Source organism: Prionailurus viverrinus, chromosome C2 (genome assembly GCF_022837055.1).
Source record: "Prionailurus viverrinus isolate Anna chromosome C2, UM_Priviv_1.0, whole genome shotgun sequence".
Taxonomy (NCBI): domain Eukaryota; kingdom Metazoa; phylum Chordata; class Mammalia; order Carnivora; family Felidae; genus Prionailurus; species Prionailurus viverrinus.
This window is the reverse complement of record NC_062569.1, coordinates 142,030,788-142,056,577: the sequence shown is the minus strand read 5'-3', so window position 1 is coordinate 142,056,577 and position 25,790 is coordinate 142,030,788. Positions and strand designations below refer to the sequence as shown.

At 40.2% G+C, this 25,790-nt stretch overlaps 1 protein-coding gene across 1 annotated transcript in view; it reads left to right on the top strand.

Annotated features, from left to right (window-relative positions):
• Window positions 1-10,717, top strand: part of ADAMTS5 (ADAM metallopeptidase with thrombospondin type 1 motif 5) — a 50,061-nt gene extending 39,344 nt beyond the window's left edge. Inside the window, exons 8-9 of the mRNA XM_047875155.1 lie at window positions 773-948; window positions 5,138-10,717. Of these exons, the coding sequence (XP_047731111.1) occupies window positions 773-948; window positions 5,138-5,705 (744 nt within the window). The 3' untranslated portion in view covers window positions 5,706-10,717. The remainder of the gene's footprint in view (window positions 1-772; window positions 949-5,137) is intronic.
• Window positions 10,718-25,790: the final 15,073 nt, after the last annotated feature.

The following is a 25,790-nucleotide window of genomic DNA, read 5'->3' as shown; positions in this document are numbered from 1 at the left end:
TAATATGTTTGTGTCTATTTCAATATCTGACGGTTCAACACACGATAGGGCATGCTTTTCAACCACAAGGAGGTTTGGATGTCAAGTGTAGACTTTCAAATGCATCACTAGAGTAACAATTATGCCACCAAGAAGGATCTCTGCCATCTTTTTTTTTTAAGCTTTGTAAAATGTTTATTTATTATTGAGAAACAGAGAGAGACAGAGCATGAGTATGGGAGGGGCAGACCAGAATCCGAAGCAGGCTCCAGGCTCTGAGCTGTCAGCACAGAGCCCAGGGCGGGGCTTGAACCCACAAACCGCCAGATCGTGACCTGAGCTGCAGTCAGATGCCCAACCGACCGAGCCACCCAGGCGCCCCAGATCTCTGCCATCTTGAGCTTGCTCATTTTCTGCACAAGGGACACATCCCACATGCGAAGTGAAATGATCATTTCTAGCAATGTAAAAAGGCGAGACGATACCATGGGAACATGCTCGGGATACAGAAAGGGAGAGGACGACCTTGGGTCTCCTGGCACATTTGGAATTAGGCTCAAGAGAGAAAGTGCATAACTGAGATTTATCTCAGATCTTCCTTCTGCCAATATGTCGAGGATGTCTCGGTTAGATACTCCTGGGAACTATGCTTTTTCGGTTGTTTGTTCATTTCTCGATGTACTGTCCCGATCAAACTCAAAACTCAACGAATTAGGACTTGCTCTCTTACCGTGCAAACCAAACCACCTGGGCACAAGTATCTCCCGCCGCTAACGTGAGCCTCGTTATTCAGGTGACGGATGGGACCGAATGCAGGCCGTATAGTAACTCCGTGTGCGTCCGGGGGAAGTGTGTCCGGACTGGCTGTGACGGCATCATCGGCTCCAGGCTGCAGTATGACAAGTGCGCAGTGTGCGGGGGAGACAACTCCAGTTGCACCAAGGTGGTCGGGACCTTCAATAAAAAAAGGTGAGGGGGTAGAACCCTTGCCCTTACGTGCATGGGACAAAGCTTTAGCCTTGAGAAACTGAAAGGGTGACTCATGCTACGTCACGAGCCATCCGTGGAGGGATCCAGCATGGCTCCAGTAACATAGGGTCCACTTGAGAACCGGGGAGGGAGATGAGAAAGCTCTGGTTGCAGAGCCGGAGCTCTTGGTGCCTCTGGTGGCAAATAAACCGCAATGGCTCTGATCAGGGTCAAGGTTTTGCAGAGTGGGAACACCCAGAAGGAAAAGTCGGTGGGGTCCCTGCTAGCCATCTTGCTATTTCTGAAGCATCTCTTATTTCGGAAGCATAATTTAGGGAAGGATGGCCAGTTTGCATCATAACGATTTCATTTTACAAAGGATTTTTCATTAGGCTGTATTTTCCTTGAGAAGACCTGTAAGTTAACTGGGGTGATGGAGATAGCAATCCCATTTTATAGTGACCTCTGCAGGTTTAAACATTCTGTATGAAGAAATACATGCAGTAATGTCTGCTTCCTGTCATGGTCCTTGATTATGCTTTTGTTTTAAGTATGTAAATGTATAAAGTATCCAGTTTTGGGGGGCGTCTGAGTGGTTCAGTCCATTCAACGCCCAACTCTTGGTTCCGGCTCAGGTCCTGATCTCATGGTTGGTGGGTTCGAGTCCCGCATCGGGCTGCATGCTGATGGTGCAGAACCTGCTCAGGATTCTCTCTCTCTCCCCCTCTCTCTGTGTCTCAGTGCCTTCCCTGCTCACTCTCTCTCTATCAAAATAAATAAATAAACTTAAAAAAATGATAAAAATAAAGTACCCAATTTTTGGCATGAAATATTATGTTATCAGCTAGGAGGACGGAGCAGGCTAAAAAGTCTGCTGGAATGCAGGACTGTCTTTCCCCTTTCTCAAACCACTCTTTTGCTGAGTAGTGTTGGCCCAGTACGCATGCATTCTTGATGTGTGTGCTGTATTGTCTTTACTGGCAGGTAATATGCAAACCCGATGAACAATAAGGATTTATTAAAATAGTCACATGCCATGTTATTATGAACCACTGGAAATTATCTTTGATATAATAAAAAAAATTGTATGTCTGCAGAATCTATTCTGAGTTAAAAGATGCATTACTAATCTTGTTTGCTAGCGATTCATCGGACTGTATTGAGCCATCTCTGTAAAATACCCTGCATGTCAATTACATACTGCATTTGTATATATTGCCAAGGTGCAAGACACCTTAGAAATGATGAAGTATACGTTTTTGTTTTACAGATGAGGAAACTGGGACTCTGAAAATGTAGGGCTTATCTAATTTTGCAGGGTTGTTAAATGCTAAAGCAAAGGCTATGCCTTAGGTCTTAAGATGAGAAGGCTATCTTGTTTAAAAAAAAAAAGGAAGGGGAAGGGAAGAAGTTCAAGAATCAAATAAGAAATAAAATACCTTATGTACTATATGCTATGCATTTTTCCTACATAAGCTTAGAAGCCACTTTTTAAAGTACTAAATTTAGCATTTTGTCTCTGTATTGACACCAATATCTGCATGTTCATTGTCACATGAAAAGATGAAGAAATTCACAGTAGCGACAAGTGGTGGGTGACACAGCAGCTTGTCAGTTGATTTAACCAAGATTATATCGTGTGATATGACTGTTGAACTATTCCAGATAAATTACCTTGGTCAAATGTGACATATGAGAAAGGACATTGATCTTGGAGCTGAAATCTTGACAGTCAAGCTCTGACTCAGTGACGAACATCATGTGATCTTTGAAGAGTCGCTTTTATATTTTTTTTACTATCAGAATTCTTTTTTTTTTAATGTTTACTTATGTTGGGGAAAGAGAGAGACAGAGACAGAGCATGAGCGGGGAAGGGGCAAAGAGAGAGGGAGACACAGAATCTGAAGCAGGGGCCAGCTCTGAGGTGTCAGCACAGAGCCCGACACAGGGCTCGAACTCACGATCTGTGAGATCATGACCTGAGCCGAAGTCGGATGCTTAACCGCCTGAGCCACCCAGGAACCCCTACAATCAGAATTCGTGAGAGTAGAATGGAGTTAATAGTAATTATCTTGCAAGTTAATATTGCTGTGTGCATCAGAGGAGATGATGCATATTAAAATATTTCAGCAAGCTCACACCTCTTGACAAATACAACCCTAATCTTAATTCACTCCTCCCTCAATGTTCCTCACCTCAGTAAATGGTGGCTCTGTCCTCCTCTTGCTCAGTATCAGGAGAGCAAGAGAATCATATTTTATTGAGGCCCTTAGAAATCAAGGCACTAGGCCTCCTACCTCCCGCTGCCTTGGGAAGGTCAGTCTCAAGACCTCCTGCAATGGCTGATAATCCCAAGTTATTCTCACGAATACGAGGAATGCTAAGGAATAAGGATTTAAAACAAAAAAAACAAACAAAACAAAACAAAAAAGCTCTCCTACCTGATTCCCTTACCCTTCATTCTTTATTTTCTTGACATCCTGTTCGGCGTCACTTAAACTCTGTATATAATCAGAACGCATTTTCCTGTAACGTTTATAAAGTATGACTGGCAGAGGTAAGGGTGTCGCACATGGGGATGTTGGGAAAGGAGCATAAAGTAAGAGTAAGGGGCCATGGCTTTGGAGGCCAGCACTGCCACCGGCTCTGGAGTGCACCTGTTCAAATACTTTAATATACTTCCACTTTATATGCTTCCTACATAAGATGAGATATCCTCTCCAATACCCCTCCAGGTTATGTTTCAAGCCACGGTAGGTTTGCCTATGATCTCTTGATCCTAGATATTTCAAAAAAAGTAAGTCCCGTAACAATTTCTAAGGCAAAATGTATTACAAAAATAAAAATAATGAGTCCAGTTGGATGGGTAAGCAGTATCATCAGCCTTGCATCTTCTTTCTCCCAACACAATAGAAAGTGGCAGTCGCTGTCCATCAGATTCCCAACACACAAAAGGATTTCCCTGGGGAGGAGCCCCTCTCTGGATTCAGAGGAAATGCCTGGGCAGGGCAAATACCTTAGGGATTTTCAGGGTACGAATTAGTTGCCCCATAACCCCTCAACCTGAGTAAGAATTTAGCAGCAGATCATTAAATTTCACACACACCACACTACACGGGCAATTTGTTTCTATTCAAATAACTAAGAAAGTAAAACATATGGGGACCTTATTATCAAATTACTTACGGAGGCAGAGATTTTCACAAAGATGACTCCTTACACGTAGCGTCTCTTGGTGCTCAATTAGCATTTCTGTCCTGGCCTTTTTCAAAAGCTGTGGATATTGGAGATATTGATGCCTTTGCCCATATTCTGGAGCATATGATGGGTCGTTCGAGACCTACCTTATTTGTCACCCATCACATAACCTCATAACCCATCACATAACCTCTGTCGTAAGTTTCATGGACACAGCATTTGAGGAAATTTGCTATGGCATCAAAGATTCACTTTTTTGTTTGTTTGTTTTGATGATACTAGTCAGCGATGGTTACCCACTTACAGAATTTTACATTCCATTGGTGTTCTGCTCAAATAATCCAGAGTTCTAGTAGAAATAGAAACAGAACTTCTACTGTGTCTCTAGTTCAGCAGTTAAATCCGTGGTTCCCCAACTATTCTGCACATTTGGAACGACTCCCAAAATCCTACTGTCTCTTCCCATCCTGACAGATGGGATTTAATTGGTCTGGGGTCTGGGGATTTAAATTTTTAAAAGACCTCTGCTTGATTTTAGTCTGCAGACAAATCTGAGACTCGTTAATTTAAAGATTTCTGTGAGACTGAGGGCGGATTTTTGTTAGTATTTACACATATCCCATTTTGTGGCAAAAGAACATAAAGGAGCTTTGTAAAGAGGATAGGATTTGGTAAGAGTGTGCAATGTGTTTGAAAATCTAAATAAAGTTGGTGTACGTTTTAAAACGAAGGCAGGTTGTTAACATCATCCTAATTTTGAACATCACAATAAAAATGTATATACTCTCATAGTCTACTCACAATTTTATTTTGTTATAAGGAAACTAATTTTTGAAGCCAATTTTTAACTAATCTCTTCACTACATTAAAACGTGTGAAGACAAGGTAAGACTTTTAGAGAACTCGTATTTGTTTATCCGTTTACTAAGTGTTTACTTATTTTTCCTTCTTTGTCTCCCTCTCTCTCCTCTGTGGACATTCCTGCTTCCAGTAAGGGTTACACTGATGTGGTGAGGATCCCCGAAGGGGCAACCCACATAAAAGTCCGACAGTTCAAAGCCAAAGACCAGACTCGATTCACTTCCTACTTAGCCCTGAAGAAGAAAAATGGTGAGTACCTTATCAATGGGAAGTACATGATCTCCACCTCGGAAACCATCATCGACATCAATGGAACAGTCATGAACTACAGTGGTTGGAGCCACAGGGATGACTTCTTGCATGGGATGGGCTACTCAGCCACGAAGGAAATTCTAATAGTGCAGATTCTTGCAACAGACCCAACTAAAGCATTAGATGTCCGCTACAGTTTTTTCGTTCCCAAGAAGTCCACCCAAAAAGTAAACTCTGTCAGTAGCCACGGCAGCAATAAAGTGGGCTCACACACTCCACAGTTGCAGTGGGTGACAGGCCCATGGCTCGCCTGTTCCAGGACCTGTGATACGGGCTGGCACACCCGGACGGTCCAGTGCCAGGATGCAAACCGGAAGTTAGCGAAGGGATGCCTTCTCTCCCAGAGGCCTTCTGCGTTTAAGCAATGTTTGCTAAAGAAATGTTAGCCTGTGGTCATGAGCTTACGCAGAGCTAACTGGATGATTCATCACTGATCGGTCGTGGCAAATGGTGGTGATCAATCGTGGTAAACAAGAGGTCTACCTGAAGCACAGAAAGTCACGCTTCAATGTCATTGTCAACAGGAGTCTAATTATGGGCAGAATCTGCCCTCTGTGACCAAATGGAGATGTGCACTGCTTCGTGCGACAGTAGTGACCTTGGAATACAGAAAAACTTGGGAGTTATTGAACATCCCCTGGGCTACAAGAATGAAAAAAACACTGGTGAATGTAGAATCAGGGGACATTTGAAGATGGCAGAACAGTCTCCCCTTTGTCACCTACCTCTTATAGAATGTCTTCAAAGGCATCATAATCATTTTCATCCGTAATACACAGTAGCTTATTTTTACTGTTTGTAAATCATTCTCCCTTGGTATGTCACTTTATATCACTTGGTTCTATTAAAAAAAATATATATATATATATATTTCTATAAAAAATGTTTGACCAAAGTAGGTCTGCAGCTATTTCAACTCCTTCCAGTTTCCAGAAAGAGCTGTGGATGATTTACTGGAAATTAAGAACCTGCTGCTGTTTTCACAAGATTTCACATACTTTCAGACTACAGGAGATCAGATTTTAGTCAAAAACCGTTTTGACAGGAAGCATCTTCTGCGAAATTCTAAAAAGGAAAAGGATCTCCGCGTAGCTGGTCATTTAAATAGATACACCGATCCATTTACTTAAACGTCAACTGCCTGTATTTTTTCAGGCAGCCAGCCAAATGAATGCATAATTAGGATGTAGATGTAGTGTTTGCGTGTGTGTATGTTAGGCGTATTCAAGAGTCTAAACACTAGTTTCCTCATGTTAGAATTTAAAAGGCAGAAAAACACACAAATATAAATTTTCCATTTATATCTTCACACTGCTTGCCCTTTCAGAGGCTTCCAGCTAATATCCTACCTTGTGTAATATTCGTACAAAACACACGGCAGAGAGTTTTCTAATCGCATCCGACACGTTCAACACTGGTATACCTCTTACCAGCCAGCCTTGAAAATGCATTTGTTTTCGCTTGTATGTTTTGTTCAAGGGTTCTGTTAAGACCCGCAATGTTTTGTACTTGTTGATTTAGTTTGATAGGAGTATTAAAGATCACTTTGGAGTTAGCCACATCTAGAAGTGATTATCATATATGTGGCTCTTGCAAAAGGAAAAAAAAATAGTGGTTAATATTAATAAGACTGTTTCCACACCATACAGGCAGTGATTCTTTGCATTGTCTTTTTAAATCCAAGTATACTGATACTGTCCGTAAGATTTTTCCCAGTTGGAGAGCACTTGGTTGTACCAGTAAGTGTTTGATGAAACGGGATGATTTTTGAGAAGTTTGTTGCTTCTGTTTCCATAGCCTGTCTAGGTAGGTTGTACGTTTGGGTGTTAGATATGGAATTTTTTTTACAATTGACTGCCTAAAAATCTCTTTTTAAACGGTCAACTGCACCCCTCTACCCCATAGCTCAGAAAATCCAAGGTGTTCAAATTCATCGGGATTTCTTTTTCTTTATGAAAGATTACAAAGCCAATTGTTTTATATGAAACTTTATAATAATCATACCAAATGTGCCTATTATTAGAGATTTGCATATAGAGATATTAGGGGACAATTGTTTGAGTTCCCTTAAAGCTCACCAGAGTTTATTTTTATTAGAAAATATTTTTAATATAAAATAATTATGTAATTGATCTTGCTAGATCACATTGATTTCAGTGGGTGAGGAGAATGGAGGTCTCACTGTTTTAAGTATTTTCTTAAGAAATTATTTGGTGAAACAAAATAACGTTTTACAAAACTGTTAATCATCCTTTGGCTTTTCATCGACTGACTTTGCTTTAGACATGGTCATTTACTCTTAATAAATTATTCATTAGAGAAATGAGTCCTATATAGAGCTGGTCACCTACATTTGATGGAGGTCACCAGATATCAGGGACAGGAAACAATGCTATTCAAATCACTCAGAAAAGAATTTTAAATCATACCGACTATTTGACTATTCCAAAAGAATTAATAGCCAGGCCAACCTGACTTTTTCCCAGTTTTCAAAATAATTTTAATCAAGTAACTCAACTGGGACAAAATTTGTTTTTATCTTTTGTTATATTCATAGCAGCATGAAAAAAAAAATAATTGAAGGGCAGCCATGTTTGTCTCCTACTCTGCTTCTCTATACTGTATTCATAGATTTTTTTAGTATGATTTATCATTTATTTTCCCCCCAAACAGTGAAGTTTTATACTTCTCATTGAAACAATCCTAGAGAACTTAAAAGGAATAAACCACTATTCCGTGCTTTTAAGGAGTTTTCTTTAGTTTTTTCATACGAGTATCAATAGTTTGAGGAATGTATGTCTATCTAAACTCCTGAGAAAAGCGATACAGACTGGAAACTGAAATTCAGAGAAATGGAGTGTTCAATAGATAAAAGGAATGATAAAGGGAAAATCCCCTATAATGAAATCTAATTCAGTCCAGTCTAATGTTGGACTATGCATTTCCCCTTTCCATAGTTGCATCGTGAATGAAGAGTCCAGGATTCACGATGCTGAGGCTCCTTCCTCGAGGAAAAAAGTTTGTCTGAAAATGCTCAGGATAGTAAGAATCTAATCCCACAAAACTAAACACTCCGGATTCAGTGTCACTAAATAAAGGGAACCCAGAAGAAAATGACATCTCTTTCTTCTGGAACAGAAAAGGCCAAATTAAGCCCTGCCTTGTTGTTTAAAGGTTTCAGGGCATTGTTTTAATTTGTTCAGTAAATTCAACGTCCTTTGCCTTCCTGTGGAAACAGTTTTATCCCATGAAACTAAGAATGAAGGGATTAATCACAAACAAAAATAAAGTTGCAGCACTGAAAAAAAAATGTAATTTATTGTTTTTGCGACTGGTATGTGAATTTGTGTGATAAAAGTATTTATTCTTATTTAACAAAAATATGTGCAAATTCTATATTTAAAAAGTTTTGCTGTTGTCCTACTTTTAATTTATGCTTCATGTTTGTGTATAAAGTACACTTTGTGAGTTTACATAATATACAGCACTGGTTGCTTTTGTATTTTTTTACAGAAGGCTTTCTGCGTGAAACAGGCATATATGTATATATTCCTCACGTATCCTTATTCTGATACTGTAGTCTTCCTCTCTAAGGAAGTTTTAAACTTACTCTTTCTTGACTAGTGGTATTCGTTACTTGTAGTTACATTAATAAGTCTGTTGGGTTTCATTAATACTAGTTTTTCCAAGTCACAGATAAGAAAAACACTTATTCAAGCAACTGAAGCCTAAGTTCTCAACTTGGTGTATAGATAGCCTGGAAACTTCCCACAGAAGCTAAGACACAGTTCAGAATCCCTGATACCAGTGATAAACGCGGACAGGGAGCTGTTGATACGTGAAATTTGTGTGCACACAATGTCCCAAGAGCTGTCAGTGATGATAAAACCAAATACTGTCCTTTGCTGCTTTAAAAACACTCCTTAAAAATTAATACCATTTATTCTCTAGCATTGGCGGGATCCTATAGTTAGAGTAAACAAATTGCATTTAAGTGATTTAAATACTAGTAATCATGAACGTTGCCACAAATATGGGGTCTCCATTGATAGAATGTCACTTTGTACTACTGCTAAAGAATCTCACGGAGTGAAAATAGGACTTGGGACAAGCAAGGACATCTTTAATCACATCAGCTTGCCTCTGACCATGATTTCAGTCTGGTCACAGTAATAAGGCAAAGCACCCTTGGATATTCAACTGACCAGATCCATCTCTGGCTCTGATGTTTCCCCCACTGACTCATTCCTTAATAACAAGGTCATTGTGATGGTTTAGGTGAGCACAGCAGCCAGATTCAATGAAGTCCAGGACTTGTGTATGACTTAGAGGTCACTCTTTGTGAAACAAGATTGGATTTAATAATGGCCAAATTTTGCGAATAGTTTATGGCTGAGGATTGGTGAATATTACTGATCTATTTATGATTAAGTGGAGGTGATAAAAATACCTTATATTTTTTTTAACATTTCAAAGTTAATAAATGAATAACCATGAGTATAGAAATGGTCGTCCAGAGCTATCATAGAGCCAGTCTATCATTTAAACACACAGGAAAGGAACTTGTATGTTTTCTCTATCATTTTTCTCATTTGCCAACACCTATAGTTTTAGATTGTGAGACCATTTTAGGTAATTAGTACACTGAAAAAAACCCAGAAAACTCCCTAATAGCCTCCTTGCTAGCATGAACTAGAGAAATGACGTCTGAAGTTATAGGATCATGAAACACATCAGTCTATAATGCATAATTATATTCTAATCAGTTAGCGCATGGGAACATATTGAAACAAGAACCCATTACGTTAGTGAGATAAAGAAACTGGAAATACACATGATGTTCAGATCAGAAAAGTATTCATCTGCCAAATGTCTTTCTGGTGTAATGATACCATAGTTCTCAATGCAGATTTTATGGGGAAAATAATGAAGGTATAGTTGCTAGAAGTTGTTGGTTTTAAAAGAGAGGAAGACTGAAATGTACATATTAGCCAACCCAGTTAATTGCACCTTCCAAATATAGTAGCACTTTAGCGATAAATTGGCTACCTGTGGTTCTTATCCTGGAGCTCCACCAACCGGTCCATGTGGACTGTCATAGGTCAAATGAAAAACCAAATGGCCCATCATCTTATAAGGCACGGCCACATCAGAGTGATCCAAAGTCTAACACTGTGAGGAAAACTGTGATTTGTAAATAAAACAGCTTATATTTTTTTTCAGTTTCTTTTTGGCACATCCAGTGTAATTTTTATCAAGGTGCTAATATTGATCAGTGACCAACTGTCAAATATGTTACTTCGGACTCACTATTTTATTCTACATGATTTTTCAATTTGCAGAAAAAAAAAAAAAGAACTCTTTTAAGTTTTTGGTCTAGGCGGGGCACAAGTTGATACTCAATGTTTGGGAAATGCATCAAATGGTCAGCCTGATCAGCAGGGTTCAGTGACATAAGCTATAGGTACATCCAGGATGTTTAAGGTGACATCGAAACTTGAAGAGTGTCAGGCTAGAGGAACAGACTTTTAGAGGAGTCGTGTTTCAGCACTTACATCCGTGTTCCTTTCAAACTAACTTTTTGTTTCCGATACACAAGCTTTTGTGTGTATTTAGCCTGACTTTTTTTTTTAAGCTTTGCAATATTTTATGTCCATGGTAAACCCTTGACAACTCTTTCTTGGTCTTTTCTTTAACAACCCACAGCATATTAGAAACACCTCAGACTGAGAGTATAATTAGAATAGGAGATCATATTGTGTGTGACTTTGTAAGACTAGACTTTCAATTAAGAAAAATATATTGTCTCCGGATGGTGTCTTTGCGTTACACGCTCAGCCATGACATCAATGTAGGAGTTGACAAATACTGCTTCCATTTAGTACGTTTATTAGAGGAAATCATGCACATGCTTTGTAAATAGACTGCAGATAACTAAACAGATTGCAGAAATATATTTAATTTGATGTGAGCCGTGGCACAAATTTTTGATTTCTATAGAAGAGCCTTGTGAGTAAAAACAGGTAATAAACCTAAGTGGGTATGACGGAGATTTTTATATCTTGAAACATGATTTCAAGCCAGAGTAAAATACCGAAGATTTTCATGTAGAATGTGACCTGCTTATTATCTTCAATTTGTCAGAAGTGATGGTATGTTTCAGTAAATGTAATGCAGTTGAAAAACCAAAACTCTTGGAAAACTAAGACGGGTCTTGTTTAAAATGTCTCTTCCGCTTTGGCAAATTTTGAACCTGAATCAGCTATTGAAAGCATTACCGCGTCTTGTAGCCTGCATTCCACGACAGTTCTGTTATTCAGGTAAACCACTTGAACTGACTCGTTTGGGACCTATACTGTAATATTTTTCGTTGAGGAACAATATCCTATTTTGTAAAGCATTTCCCTATGTGTGACTTCAAACTGTAAAATTAAACATTGGCTTTGTGGTTTCAGTGGGCATAATAAATGTTAATTGTAAACTAGGTTAAAGTATGTACTGCATATAATATGTTTTAGAGTTGGAAAATAGTGTCCATTTATTTTTAATTTTCTCATAAGAGTAGGACCAAGCCAGCTCTTAAGGAAGTCCTTAAGGAAGTCCTAGGCTCTCTGCAGTTTCTACCATTCTTCCATTTGGCTTAGACAGTACTTCTACCTTAGTTACGGGACTTTGGAATTCTTACTTCAAGTTCTTACCTGAGTATCACTCGCTAAAGTCTGTCTGGTATTGAAATTCTGATGTTAAATTAGTAACAGCAAGTAACGTAGTCACCTTCATTTTTCCTTCTTTAAAGATAAACTTATTCTAGGTAGACAAGGAAAGAGTCAACAATGCACACATGGAAATTCAAAAAGAATTGACATTCATTCACTAGCAAAAGCCTTTCCATTTGCGGAAAAACTTTATGGCACTAAGGTTCCTAAGGACGCTGATTCCTTCTAAGCCTGAAATCATTGCTATTTAGTGTGCTTCAGGTTGAATTTCTCCCATATACCAAACAATGTTTCAGAATTGTTGTGCTTTAAATGTGCCGCTTAGCAGGATATATAGATTTTGAATAAGTAATTACAAACACCTAAACTCTTAAAAGACGGTATAGAAACTTAACCATAATAATATTGCTAAGATTGGTTGAACAACTCTTTGGGTCAGGACCTGTGAGAAACATCTCACAAACTTTCCTGCATGTTTTTCTCTCCATGACCATTATAAGGTTGTTCTTAAGATCCACATATTAAAGGGGTGCCTGGGAGGCTCAGTCGGTTAAGTGCCAGTCTCTTGACTTTGGCTCAGGTCATGATCTCATGGTTCGTGAGTTCAAGCCCTTCATCGGGCTCCGGGCTGACCGTGTGGAGACTGCTTGAGATTCTCTCTCTCTTCCCCTCCCCTGCTTATGCTCTTTTTCTCTCTCTAAATAAATACATAAACTTAAAAAAAATCCCAATATTACAGATGACGATCCCATTATAACGATCCCAGTGACGATCCCACTGTTAGTGGTCATGTTGTTGTTACCAAGTGTAGGCACTGTTATAAGCACTTTAGATATTTATTATCACTTTTCACCCTCTTGAAGCGCTGGGAGTCTTCTATCCCTGTGGAATGGGAGTCTGAGGGAAGGACTATGGGGTGAATGGCAGACTGTGTGAGATTGGAGAAGTGCAGGGAAGTGTTTAGATGCCTATGTGTGGTGGGCCCCCTGAGTAAATCCAAGAATAGTCCTGAAATTCCAATAAAAACAGCAAGGAAACTATGGAGAATCAGACAAGCAGCAAGAAAAGAGGCAAGTGCTCCGAGTGTACAAAGGACTGTTGTTTAAAGAGGAAAGAGAATTTGATTTAGAAAACTAGTAAATTGCCGGGAAGAATTTTAGAAAAAATGCAGTATTTAACCTTACAGTCTCCTTCACAGCTAATAATGAGCTGGTTCAGACAAGGTCACAGGCATAAAAATGGTCCTGAGGGGTGCTTTTGGATCAGGAGTGGAGTGAACAAAGATGGTTAGAAACGGCACTATAGACCCTGGAAAAGTCCAAATCACCCATAATTCCTGGGTTCTGTGGGAATCTTTCTGGATAGCTCATTGTTTTGTCTGCTCAGTTAAACTCCTATCTTCCCACAGAACGAATGACTATGTGTCCCAATGCAGACACAAGCGAAGGGTGCACCTTTATTTTTCTCAGTTTCCCTCCGTGTCCATCTCCCAAGGTGAAGAGAAGCAAATCTCAGAATGATCAACCACCTGGGTCGTTCCTAGAAATAGAGAAAGATACAGAGCAGCCCCAGGGCCACATCTACAATGAATTCATGAATTCGGCTGTAATATTCGGTTTCTCTTTTCACCTCCAGATGCCCACAGCACCTTGTCTCCCTATTTCAGCCTTCGTCAGGGTTGGCCTCGAATTGCAGGTACAGACTTTTGTTGCAGTGGTTATTCATTATTGAAAACATCAAAATCTTGGGGAGCAGGAAAGCGTATTTCTTAATCACTTGTAGGTGGGCTCATTTCAAAGACTCAGCCATGCTCTGAGCCTAGACATTGATAAGATTGTGGGATAATATATGGGTGTTGCTTTAAGCTGCTAAATGTGTGACAATTTTTATGGTACCTACAGAGAATGAGAACACAGGTGAAAACCAGGAAGGATCCCCATCTACAAGGGATTATGAGAAAAGCTATTAGCTTAGACGCTTAAGTGGAATGAATAAGGTTAAGACCCAGTTATTGGGGCTAGAATACAAGGGGGGAACACAGGACAAACACAGAATCTGAGTTATTAGAACTCGCACAAAGTTGTGGAATGAGACTCCCATTTAAGCTAACTGACATAGAGTCACTTGGGCTGCTAGAGGATAGGTCCATATATACACTCAGACTCAAGGACAGAATTAGTTAAAATCTTGGTGCGAAGTCAGAATCACAGTGATAAGAACAAGCACAAACAGGTTTCAAAGAGATAGGAGCGGATGGATGGGAAAATCTACTGCCCGCAGCAATGTTTTCCAAAGTGCGGCTAAGAAATCCCTTGTTGCCATAAATAAATGTAGAGGTTTTCACCAAATAAGTGAAAATTTTAATAAGAATGTTCTGATTATATATTCCTATTCACAGGCCATCCCCAAACTTAGTGGCTTAAGACGGTGGTTTATTGAACTTCATGATTCTGTGAGTCAGGGTTCAGTTGAACAATATGTCTACTCCACAGGTCAACTGGGGTCATTTGGTGAGATGCATCAGGCTGGACTGGAGTGGAGGGGCTAAGATAGGTTCACTCACACACCTAATGTCTTGACAGGTGCATTCAGAAGGTCAGGGTCAGCCCTGCCCTTCCCTTTGTATGCAGTCTTAGGCCTTCCCCTGTGGTATCTTCACCAAGTTGAGTTTTCTTACAAGGTGGTTCTGGGTTCCAAGAGTGGGTGTTACCAGAGTACCAGATGGAATCACTAGCCTTCTTATGGCTAAGACTTGGAAGTTCCAGAATATACCATTTTAACACAACTAATTACAAATTTCAACATGTGGGGTGCCTGGGTGACTCTGTTGGTTAGGCATCCGGCTCTTGACTTCAGCTCAGGTCATGATCTCACGGTTCGTGGGTCGGGTCCTACGTAGGGCTCTGCAGTGGTAGTTCAGAGCCTGCTTGGGATTCTCTCTCTTCCTTTCTGTCTGCCCCTCCCCTGCTCACATGCTCTGTCTGTCTCTCAAAATAAATAAACAAACACATTTTTTTTTTTTTACTATGTGTGAATTGGCAACACTCAAAGACCTTTTCTTGATTCTTCCAAAAGTTAAGAGATTGTACAATATGCCATTTTTGTAAGTTTGGTTAATCAACCTTTAAGGTTAATTTTTCTGGCTAACCTGTCATTTCTACACACATAAAAATGGAGGTTTTTGTTTCAGAAACAACACTGTTCAGAATCAGAGAGGCATAAGAGTGAACAAGCAAGTGGAAATCATTACCCTTTATATTTATTTCTGTATAAAATAAGCAAGCTACAGACAAGGAGTCGCATAGTCTTATAATTAACTTGGTGTACCGGCCCTGACTCTGGGGAGTCCCCCGGGTTGGGTGGGGAAGATGAATGATTTTTATTGTTTTTTTGTTCTGTTTTCCCAATCTGCATGCCTTTCCCTAAAATAACATTTCAACATGTCTAAAACGTTGTTCTATGGGACCACAAGTGCCTGACTTAAGAAGGCCCCAAATTTAATGTTGTAAAGACAGGTTTTGGTATCAGTGGTACATGTGGACTTACATAAATAATAAACCTTTATTTTCCAAAGTATATTAAGCCGGCTGTATGCAATAGCGTAATAAATTGTTCAATCACCTTCAAGTCATTTCGCGAGCCAGTAAAGCCCCTCTATTTTAGGAGGATAAGGACTCAGAAAATGAGCTGTTAAGGAGTTACAAATAGCACATTAATTCAACTATCTGTAATGCAATGATCAAGTTCCCATTCCTTTAAAGGGACACACGTCACTCCTAATTCTACCAGTTCTTCTGTCATTGGTCCTACAGGAGACCAGATTATGGATGAATCGGTATATAAATCCATCAGCACGGGATTTTAGAAGGTATGTACTGTTGAAAATGAGTCAGAAACTTTTTTTTCTTTTTCTTTTATATATTTTTGAAATTTTTTAAATGTTTATTTATTTTTGAGAGAGGAAGAGGAGGGGAGGGACAGAGAGAGAGACACACACACAGAAACCAAAGCCGGCTTCAGGCTCTGAGCTGTCCGCGCAGACCCAGTGTGGGGCTCAAACCCACAAACTGTGAGATCGACCTGAGCTGAAGTCGGGTGCTTAATGAATGAACCACCCATACAACTCTAGGTCGGGAGCTTTAAGAAAGGACTCTTGGAGGGGCGCCAGGGTGGCTCAGCTGGTTAAGCATCCGACTTCGGTTCAGGTCATGATCTCGTGATTCATGAGTTCGAGCCCCACATCGGGCTCTGTGCTGACAGCTCAGAGCCTAGAGCCTGCTTCAGATTCTGTGTCCTCTCTCTCTCTCTCTGTCTGCCCCTCCCCCAGTCGAACTCTGTCTTTCAAAAAATGAATAAACGTTAAAAAAAATTAAAGAAAAAAAAGAAAAGAAAGGACTCTTAGATGTTGTATCTTCCTCCTCGTGAAAGAACAAAACCATTTTAATATTGGTAGAGTGTCTCCGGAGCCCATGATTTTGTTCCTATAATCCAATAAAGATAGATTCCTAAAACTTTTTTTTTTTTTTTTGATCATAGGAAGAAACAGAAATCTCCAACACAGGTCTTTCTGATTGTCCAGTTTTCCTGAAAATAATCCTCCTCTTAAAGTACTCTTCCCTTGATCTTCCATTTATCCTTTTTTTTTTTTTTTTTTTGGAAAAATCTATATTGTATAAGGAGTTCAACTTCTTAAATAAATGCACATGTACGCAAAATATTATGTACAATTTCTAGAGAACTCGAGGACTTTGGAAGCTGAACATGAATTCCAATGTAACAGAAAGAAAAATACACATGTTGTAAATGACAAGTTTCTAATAAATAACTTGCAAGTGAAAATTTTGCTCCTAAGGTCACAGCATATTTAGTATACACTGATAATTTTTAAAAATGTATTTACTGATCCCTTATGTAATGTGGTCTGTGATAAGGCATGATAGCAAATAATACACAGTTCCAGGATTCAAGGACCTCAAGGCAGAAAGAGATCTCTACAGGTGAAAAAGAAATCATATTGCAGGGGCACCTGAGTGGCTCAGTCAGTGGAGCCTCCAACTCTTGATTTTGGCTCAAGCCATGACCTTGAGGTTTGTGATTGAGCTCCACATCAGGCTCCACACTGGCGACGGCACAGGGCACGCTTGGGATTCTCTTTCTCCCTCTCTGCCTCTCCCCTGTTCTCTCTCTCTCAAAATAAATAAATAAACAAAAGAAAAAAAGAAATTATCTTGCAGTCGAATCATTTCTACAAAACGGTTGAAAACAGCGTCATTCATGTAAGAGAGTCACCAAGGAAGGAGCTAGACTTTGAAATGTGCTGCTAGACTTCCAGATTCTCTTCCTCTTCTGCACGTTGCAGACACTGCTAATGCTAACATCCATTCACCTTCCTTCCTGCGTCCATGTGAACAATGGGGGGCAGATGGTCAGCTGGAGACTGGGTCCTTGACCAGTTCACCCAATGCCAGCAGTCCACCACCTTTGAAGTTCTTGTCAGTGGGAACTTTTTTTTTAAGGTTTTAAGTCCTTACTAGATTTTCTCTTTCCAAAGCATTTCTAATGGACTCGTTTTGGTCCTGGGAATCCTAATTCAGGAATTGTGTCAGCAGGCACCTCCACTGGGGGAAAGGAAAGGGAAAGATAGAGGACCCTCAAACTACATTCTATTTCATATGATAGAAAAGGTTGGGAAGGAACTGGAGAAGAACGTAGTACGTTTTCAAATAGTTGACAGGTTATCACGGGAAAGAAAAATTATGATTATTTTATAGAACCGGGGGGGGGGTAGATTTAAAACCGGTGAGTTTGTCAAAATAAGGACCAATGTAGAAAATAGCTCCTGCCATTCTCACATTCCAGCTTTTCTTTCAAACACAGTTGCCTCAACTGTGCATAACTATAAAGGTTTCTTACTTCTCCCTCCAGTGAAAAATTTCTCAAAGTGTCAAGGTATGGGGCTTCTGGGTGGCTCAGTCGGTTGAGTGTCTGACTTCGGCTGAAGTCATGATCTCATCATTCACAAGTTCGAGCCCCACGTCGAGTTCTGTGCTGACAGCTCAGAGCCTGGAGGCCGCTTCAAATTCTGTGCTCCCTCTCTCTCTCTGCCCCTCCCTGACTCATGCTCTCTCTCTTTCTCAAAAATAAACATTTAAATTTTTTTTAAAGTGTCAAGGTATGCAGTGTGTGTGTGTGCATGTGTGTGTGTATGCATGTGTGTGTATATATATATATATATTACTTTTAAGTATATTTAATAAATATTTATCTTATTCATCCTATAGACTGATGTTCCCTTCATGTATTCATTCATTATGCAATGCTGTCAATCATGAAAGCTTAGTTTTACTTTTTCCCTAGTACAGTGGTTCTCATTCAGGGGAAATTTTATCCCCATAGGATATTTGTCAATGTCTCGAGATAGTTTTGATTGTCACGATGCGGGGAGTGGAGGGGGGATGTTACTGGCTTCTAGAAAGTAGAATCAAAGGATGCTGCAAAGCACAGGATAGCCCCCTTACAACAAAGAATTATCCCCTTCAAAATGTCAGTAGCGGTGAGATTGAAAAACACCACGTTAGTGGATCCCTCCCGTCTCACTCTACCTGTGTGATACACATTCTCAGAGGACTACTTCTTAAGTAAGTGGATGTGAGTCAACATGCCTGTGACTCTTCTCGCTGCTGTGGAAGGTAGAGAGGCAGGGGCTGGGGAGTCAGGGCTTCATTCTTGTGACCTTGGCACTTGGTATGTATTCCCTCACATGTGAAGCAAATAATCTCAGGTAGGTTCGGAGCCCTGGGCATTGTTGGGACAATCGACGGATTATTCAGGTGAGCATGACATAGACTGATGATAGGCAATTATTATAAATCACTGTTAGTCTAACTTCCAGCCACGTACAACTGATCGCAAGAAATGCACGGAGGTCAGCCTTGGCCCATCCATTCTAGAAAATTAGTATTGTGCCCAAAGCCAGGTTTGCACATTTTTTGAATGAGCCAAGCGGAATACTTTCCATATAGCCAAATGAAATGAATTGAGAAGAATGAAAGTTTTGTTCCTTCAAGGGCATTTTTACATGATGTTGTAGTTTAGGTGAAAATGTTATTTATTTTTAAATAGTAAGCGCTATAAATGAGCCTGTTTCAGTTTCTGGGGGAGTTTTAGAAGTATAACAACTTTAGGAAATACAAAAACACCATAATACAACAGACAATCCCAATTCAAGTTTTCGATGGGAGTCACTAACGATAGATATTAGGGTTTTCTTTAAGAATTTGTTTTAAGGAGGGGCGCCTGGGTGGCTCAGTCGGTTGAGCAGCCAACTTCAGCTCAGGTCATGATCTCACGGTCCGTGAGTTCAAGCCCCGCGTCAGGCTCTGTGCTGACAGCTCGGAGCCTGGAGCCTGTTTCAGATTCTGTGTCTCCCTCTCTCTGACCCTCCCCCGTTCATGCTCTGTCTCTCTCTGTCTCAAAAATAAATAAAACGTTAAAAAAAATTAAAAAATAAAGAATTTGTTTTAAGGATAAGAGCTGTATAAAGCCTTGTATACGAAGATTTTTTGCCAAAATATACATTCTCAAGCTGATTTTTTAGAATACCTCTAATGCTGTTATAATTGACTAAGGTGGGGGGGGGTGGATGGGGTTTTCTCTTCCCTTCTTTCTCCTCCAGAGTTTCCTAATTTAGAAAGGAAATTGCCAGTAGTACAAATGCTGGAAATTTTGTCAAAACCAAAAAGAAAGCACAATACACAATATCTTGAAGATTAGGAAGATGTGAGGTGGACTGAGGGGGCGTGGTAGAGAGTAGGTCACTGGCGTCCTGGTTAAGAGCAGGTAAGATCGTGGGATCAGGGGAGGACACACTATGGAAGTGCGCTTACATTTTCATGAGGCTATTACTCATTTTTAGATATATGCCACGTAGTTGCCGCTGGATTTCATCATGCCAAACCAGAAGGATTCCTGAGGTTCTCGTTTATTTCTGCTGTCTAAAGCCATTACCTTCCACCTCCTAAAAGACTCAACACCGCAGCTTTTAAGTCGAGGCCAAAGACGCTACATCTCTAGAAGCGAGTGTACAATTTGAAAAAAACAAAACAAAACAAAACAAAAAAACGCTGGCGCTCTTGATGTGCTTTGTTTTTTCTCTCGCAGAAATGGTGCTCCATCATAAGGGTCGATCTTGGCTCAATTCAAAATCTGACACACAGTGACTGGTATGTTTGCAAGAGTCGTCAGAATTGAGGGCCATCTCTAAGAACACGTTACCTCCGTTCTGAGTCGCTGTGCACGTGATCTAGACGGTGAGTGACTAATTCCTTCTGTCAGTTCAAAACTAAATGCTGGAAGCAGCCTGTTCTCCTAGATGTTTAACTAAATCTTCTTGGCTAGGTTTACTCGGCCAAAGTCACAAGCTGCCAAAGCACTGTTGCATTTAGAAAGACAGTGGCTTCTCATTTGCGGGGATTCCACGCTTTGAAGAGTATTTACAGGCTCATTCTTCATCCTGGAGGGCCTGACTCTGGAATCCAGCAGATGATGGATGATGGGTCCTCAGAGCATTTAAATCCCAGCCAAGTTTTCCAGCCACATGTCCGTTTTCATATCTGATCACGCTACTTTGTGTATCATTGTGTGTATTGGAATAGGAAGTTAAAAAAAGATAGACTAGGGGCACCTGGATGGCTCAGTCAGTGAGGCCTCCAACTCTTGATTTCAGCTCCGGTCGTGATCTCACGGGTCATGAGATCGGGCCTTGGGCCGGGCTCTGCACTGGTGGCATGGAGCCTACTTGAGATTCTGTCTTTCCCTCTCTCTCTAGCCCTCCTCTCTTCACACACTTATTCTTTATAAATAAATAAATAATAAATAAATAAATAAATAAACTTAAAAATAAAAGAGGTATTTTATTAAGCGTGCTGAGTGTGCTGAAATCTTACTAACTTTGATAATCCAGAACAAAGTAATAATAATCCAGAAATCTTACTAACTTTGATAACCAGAGCAAAGTAATAAAGCTAGAATTCTGGTGTTTGCCCCACCTTCTGTAACATTACATACAACTTAGGAGCTCTACCTGGACGTAGGCTAGAGGATCTCTTCTGTTACCCTTGACCTTGGCGTCCATGCCTTATGCCAGATCTCTGGTCCTGAGCCATGTCTTTTGCCTTGTCCTGACTGAATCTTAGGCGTTGTTCATTCAACAAACCTGGATCTAAGGGTTCAGACGTTGGCACGTTTTCAACCTCTTGGCCCTGTTTTCCCTGTTTGTAAAATGGGGAGTTTGGCATGCCTGTATAACGAAGAGCACAGAGGAATAGCTCCTTAAACTTTGGTTGTTCTTTAATCCTCCTTTCTAAGGGTACCCACGTTCTCTTCGTGGAGTTCTACTTAAAGTTGTCAGTGTCTACCGATTGTCAATTGTTCAAACAGAACTCCCCGTTCTGGCACTCTAGGGCATACACAAGCCTAATTTTCTCACTTTGTCTCCCCTTTGCCTTTGTCCTGCACCACAGGGTCACTCTCACTCATCTAAAATGAGTTGGCCCTCAACCCATGTACTTGTATCGAAGGACCCCATCCCTTCTGTATGGCAGGACTCTATCCCGCCATTTTGCTATCGAAAGTGTGCTCTTTTTCTAAGGACCAACTTCACTGTCACTTCTTCCAAGAAGCTAGGAGAACCTCACTCCAAATGCATTCTCCCAAATTCAGAGACTGAAATTCACCCCTCGCTTTTTAAAATCAAAAGTCAAATAAACCAAGCACACACCATGAACTTATTTCAATTCATGGCAGGGTCAACAAGTGGACTAGAAAACAGATACACCTGAAAAAAAGAAACACCTTTTGTTTCATTTTAGCTTAACCTTTTGTCACTCTCAAAGAAGAGCCTGTGTTTGCATTAATTCTCCACGTAGATCGAGTTCTGAGATCCTTGAGGGGTCTGGTATGCATCCTGTTTGCAAACTGAGATTTCTTTAGGAATGAAGAATAAAAAGTGCTTACACAGGCCTGAAACAGAAACCTTGCTTTGGGGCACTGTTATGGCTCCAATCTTTATAATCGGCATCTCTGAAATATTCCATTTTTCCAAAGTGCAAATTCGGGTTTCATAGTTCCCTCATAACTTGTTTTCCTAGTGAACTCCAATCAGTTTGATGCCAGTGAATTTCTGTTGTGTTTATTACATTTTGTCTTCTCTCCACCCAGGCCTCCCACCCTCAAGCCCCACACTGTGACCAAGCCTTTGAGTAACCAAAAGCTTATTAGCAAATTTTCCAGCAAATAGAATTTTTTGGAATTTTTTCCGCCTTTGGTTCATGGGCTTACACTGAAATAAACCAGTCATGTTTGTGCTAAACTTCTATTGGAATTTCACTTCCAGTCACATTTAATGAATGAATGAGAGGCTGAAATATACCAACAAAATCAAGCCTTGAGTAAAAATAAAGAGAGGCAGAGAGACACTGAGTAAAACAGAAAGAATGTGAAAAGGAAAAGTTGGGAGAGAGAATGAATGTTCAGTCTGGACTCTGTAACAAAAACGTAAAAAATGCAATGTTCCCTACATTTAATAAGAACATGCGAATGTTCAAGAGAACTAATTTGATTTTATTTTCATGTAGATCTATTTCATAACTTAATTAATTTATTTTAATTAAACCTTAATTTTATTTTCACACAGATCTATTTCATAACTATGCTATCAAAATATTGATAAATTGATTGATAATATAAATGTTAAAAGTCACAAAATAAACATGAGGTCACAATGAACTGACTTCTCTCCATGATCATGGAGAGAAGGGAGACACATGAAGTGAGCTGTGTGATCACTGCAACTTTCTTTCTGGAAGCACTTTCTAAGTCTCAAAGCAGGGAACGGGAGCCCAAGCAAAGCGTGGCAGTCCCACTGAGTGGATGAGGTAGGTATTAACATTTGGACATGACAGCAGATGGATGTCCAAGGCAGAGTACTGATTATGAGGAAGCTCAGAGAAATAGCTCTAGAAAGCTGCATGGGACCCTTTGAGATCTTAGTAATGTGTGCACAGGGTAAAGTTAAACCTTGCATATAGTAAAACACAATAAGGCTGGGGGAAAAAAAAAGCTACAAAGGAGAGGAGCGCCTTGATGGCTCAGTTGGTTAAGCATCCAACTCTTGAGTTTGGCTCAGGTCACAATCTCACGGTAGTGAGATCAAGCCCTGCATGGAGCCTGCTTAAGAGTCTCTCTCTCCCCCTCTCCCTCTGCCTACCTCTCTCTCTCTCTCTTTCTCTCTCCCTTGAAACAAAACAAAAGCCACAACAGAGTAATAAGCTGAAAAAGTCTCAAACTATTTTGTCTGACTACTCAACTGGAGAAAACTCGTCGAGTGCCTGAGACATTCAATAGACACCCCAGATAAAGTCTTTACTGTAGAGCTACTCCATGCCTCCTCAAACAAGCTGAAAGATAAGCTCAAAATAATCCACAAGTCTCTACATTTCCTGCCAAAATACACTTCAATGCTCTTGAAATGACGGCAGCAAAATCCATACACTTATCACCATAACATGTGCCATGTCTATAATCATACAAAAAATACTGAACATGAAAAGAAGCAGGAAAGTGTAGTTCAGAGTCAGAAGAAAGGTTTGTTAATAGAAATAAACTGAGAAATGACAGATGATAGAATTAGCAGACAAGGATATTAACGCAGCATATTGGCGCTCCTGGGTGGCTCAGCTGGTTAAGCATCCGACTTCAGCCCTGGTCATGATCTCAGAGTTTGTGAGTTCAAGCCCCATGTCAGGTTGTGCTAACAGCTCGGAGCCTGGAGCCTGCTTCAGATTCTGTGTCTCCCTATCTCTCTGCCCCTCTCCCGCTCATGTTCTTTCTCTCAAAATTAAATAGAAATCATTTTTAAAACATTTTAAATTAAAAAAACGGCATAAAGATTCTCAAGGAATTAAATGAAAATAAGAACATAATGACAAAAAAAATTAAAGATTTTTAAAACATGATTAATGGAGTTGACCAACATAGTATCTGAGAGGACAATTCGCTGGATGGGCTTTATAGCAGATTAGAGACTGGACAGTAAAAGATTAATGAATGGAAAGCCATAGCAGTGGGAAATGCAAACTAAATACTGAGGGAAAAAAGACTGAAAAACAAATAAACAGAACTTGTTACCTGTGGAACAATTTAACTGCCAGAAAAAGAGGAAATTAAAAAGATTAAAAGAAAAAAAGAAAGAAAGAATGGCCAAAATTCCCCCATAAAGCTGCAGTAATCAAGACAGGGGGGTATTTCTGGGGGCGCCTGGGTGGCTCAGTCGGTCGGGCATCCAACTTCGGCTCGGGTCATGATCTCGCGGTTCATGAGTTCGAGCCCCGCGTCGGGCTCTGTGCTGACAGCTCAGAGCCTGGAGCCTGCTTCCGATTCTGTGTCTCCCTCTCTCTCTGCCCCTCCCCCGCTTGCACTCTGTCTCTCTCTGTCTCTCAAAAATGAATAAACGTTAAAAAAAATGTTTAAAAAAAAAAGACGGGGTGGTATTTCCAAATGTACAAACATATCACTCAAAGGAATACAATAAAAGTCTTAGGTATAGTTCCACGCATATCGGGTCATTTGATTTTCAATGTATGTGCTAAGGAAATACAATGGGGAAAGGAGTTGTTTCAACAAAGAGTGGTAGAATAACCAGATAGCTATGAAGCAAAAGAAGAAGAATGTCAACACTTACTTCATACCCTGGAGACAATTTTCTCAAAATGGATCATAAGCCTAAAATGTAAAATCGAAAGCTACAAACCTTCCAAAAGTAAACATAGGGAGAAACCGTTAAGAACTTGCTGAAGACAAGGATATTTTAAGATAGAAACAAATTGTTGTATTCCAATACAATGGACGCGGCAACAGGAAGCAAATGAACTTACATGGTGACGCAACTGCATGGTTGAAGGTCAACAATATTCCCCTAAGCTTCAAAAGGCACCTACCCTAATGGTGGCTGATGCGTGACACATGGACACATGGCCTAGGCTGGTCCAAAAGTGTTTAGAGCTTGTGAGGACACAGAAACAGTTGGCACGGAATCCTTTCTGATGCAGGCTGCACATCTATCATCCGGGGCACCAGTATAGGTTCCTACAGTGGCTTCCAGAAATCAGATATGGAAGTGGGGGTTGGGCAAGCTGAGACGTCAAGTTGTGTAGTGATGGAAAGGATCTATGGCATTAGCCTTGTTTGTGCAGTCATGGCCATCTCCCCACCTTCTTTGCTCATGACAATGGCCTGAGGCTTGTTCTAAGTCTTTCTGGCAATTCTGTGAGTTGCTCAGCGTCCATTCAATACTCTTCGCTTCTTGCAATGGTCTCTGTTACCAGTTACTGCGAACTCTGGTTTACACAAATTGTGTCAAATACCATGCATATCCCGGCGATGTGACATTTTATATCTCTAGTTTTGAGTCCATCTGCAGACACATAAACACCCTGGAAATCTCCCTTGGATACAAACTAAACATCTATAAAACAGAAACAGAATTCTTGATCTCCTCCTCCCCCGTGAAGTGGTAATTGGCCAACCAATGTACAGTATTTTCTTTCTACAATACGTAATTTAGCAGCAACCAGACATCTCCACCTTTCTTTTAATTACCGTAACTATCAAACTATATACTGTTATACAACCCAGTGCATCCCTTTTCACTTGTATCCCATCCGAATTCACCAGAGGTAAAAGTACCAACAATTGGAA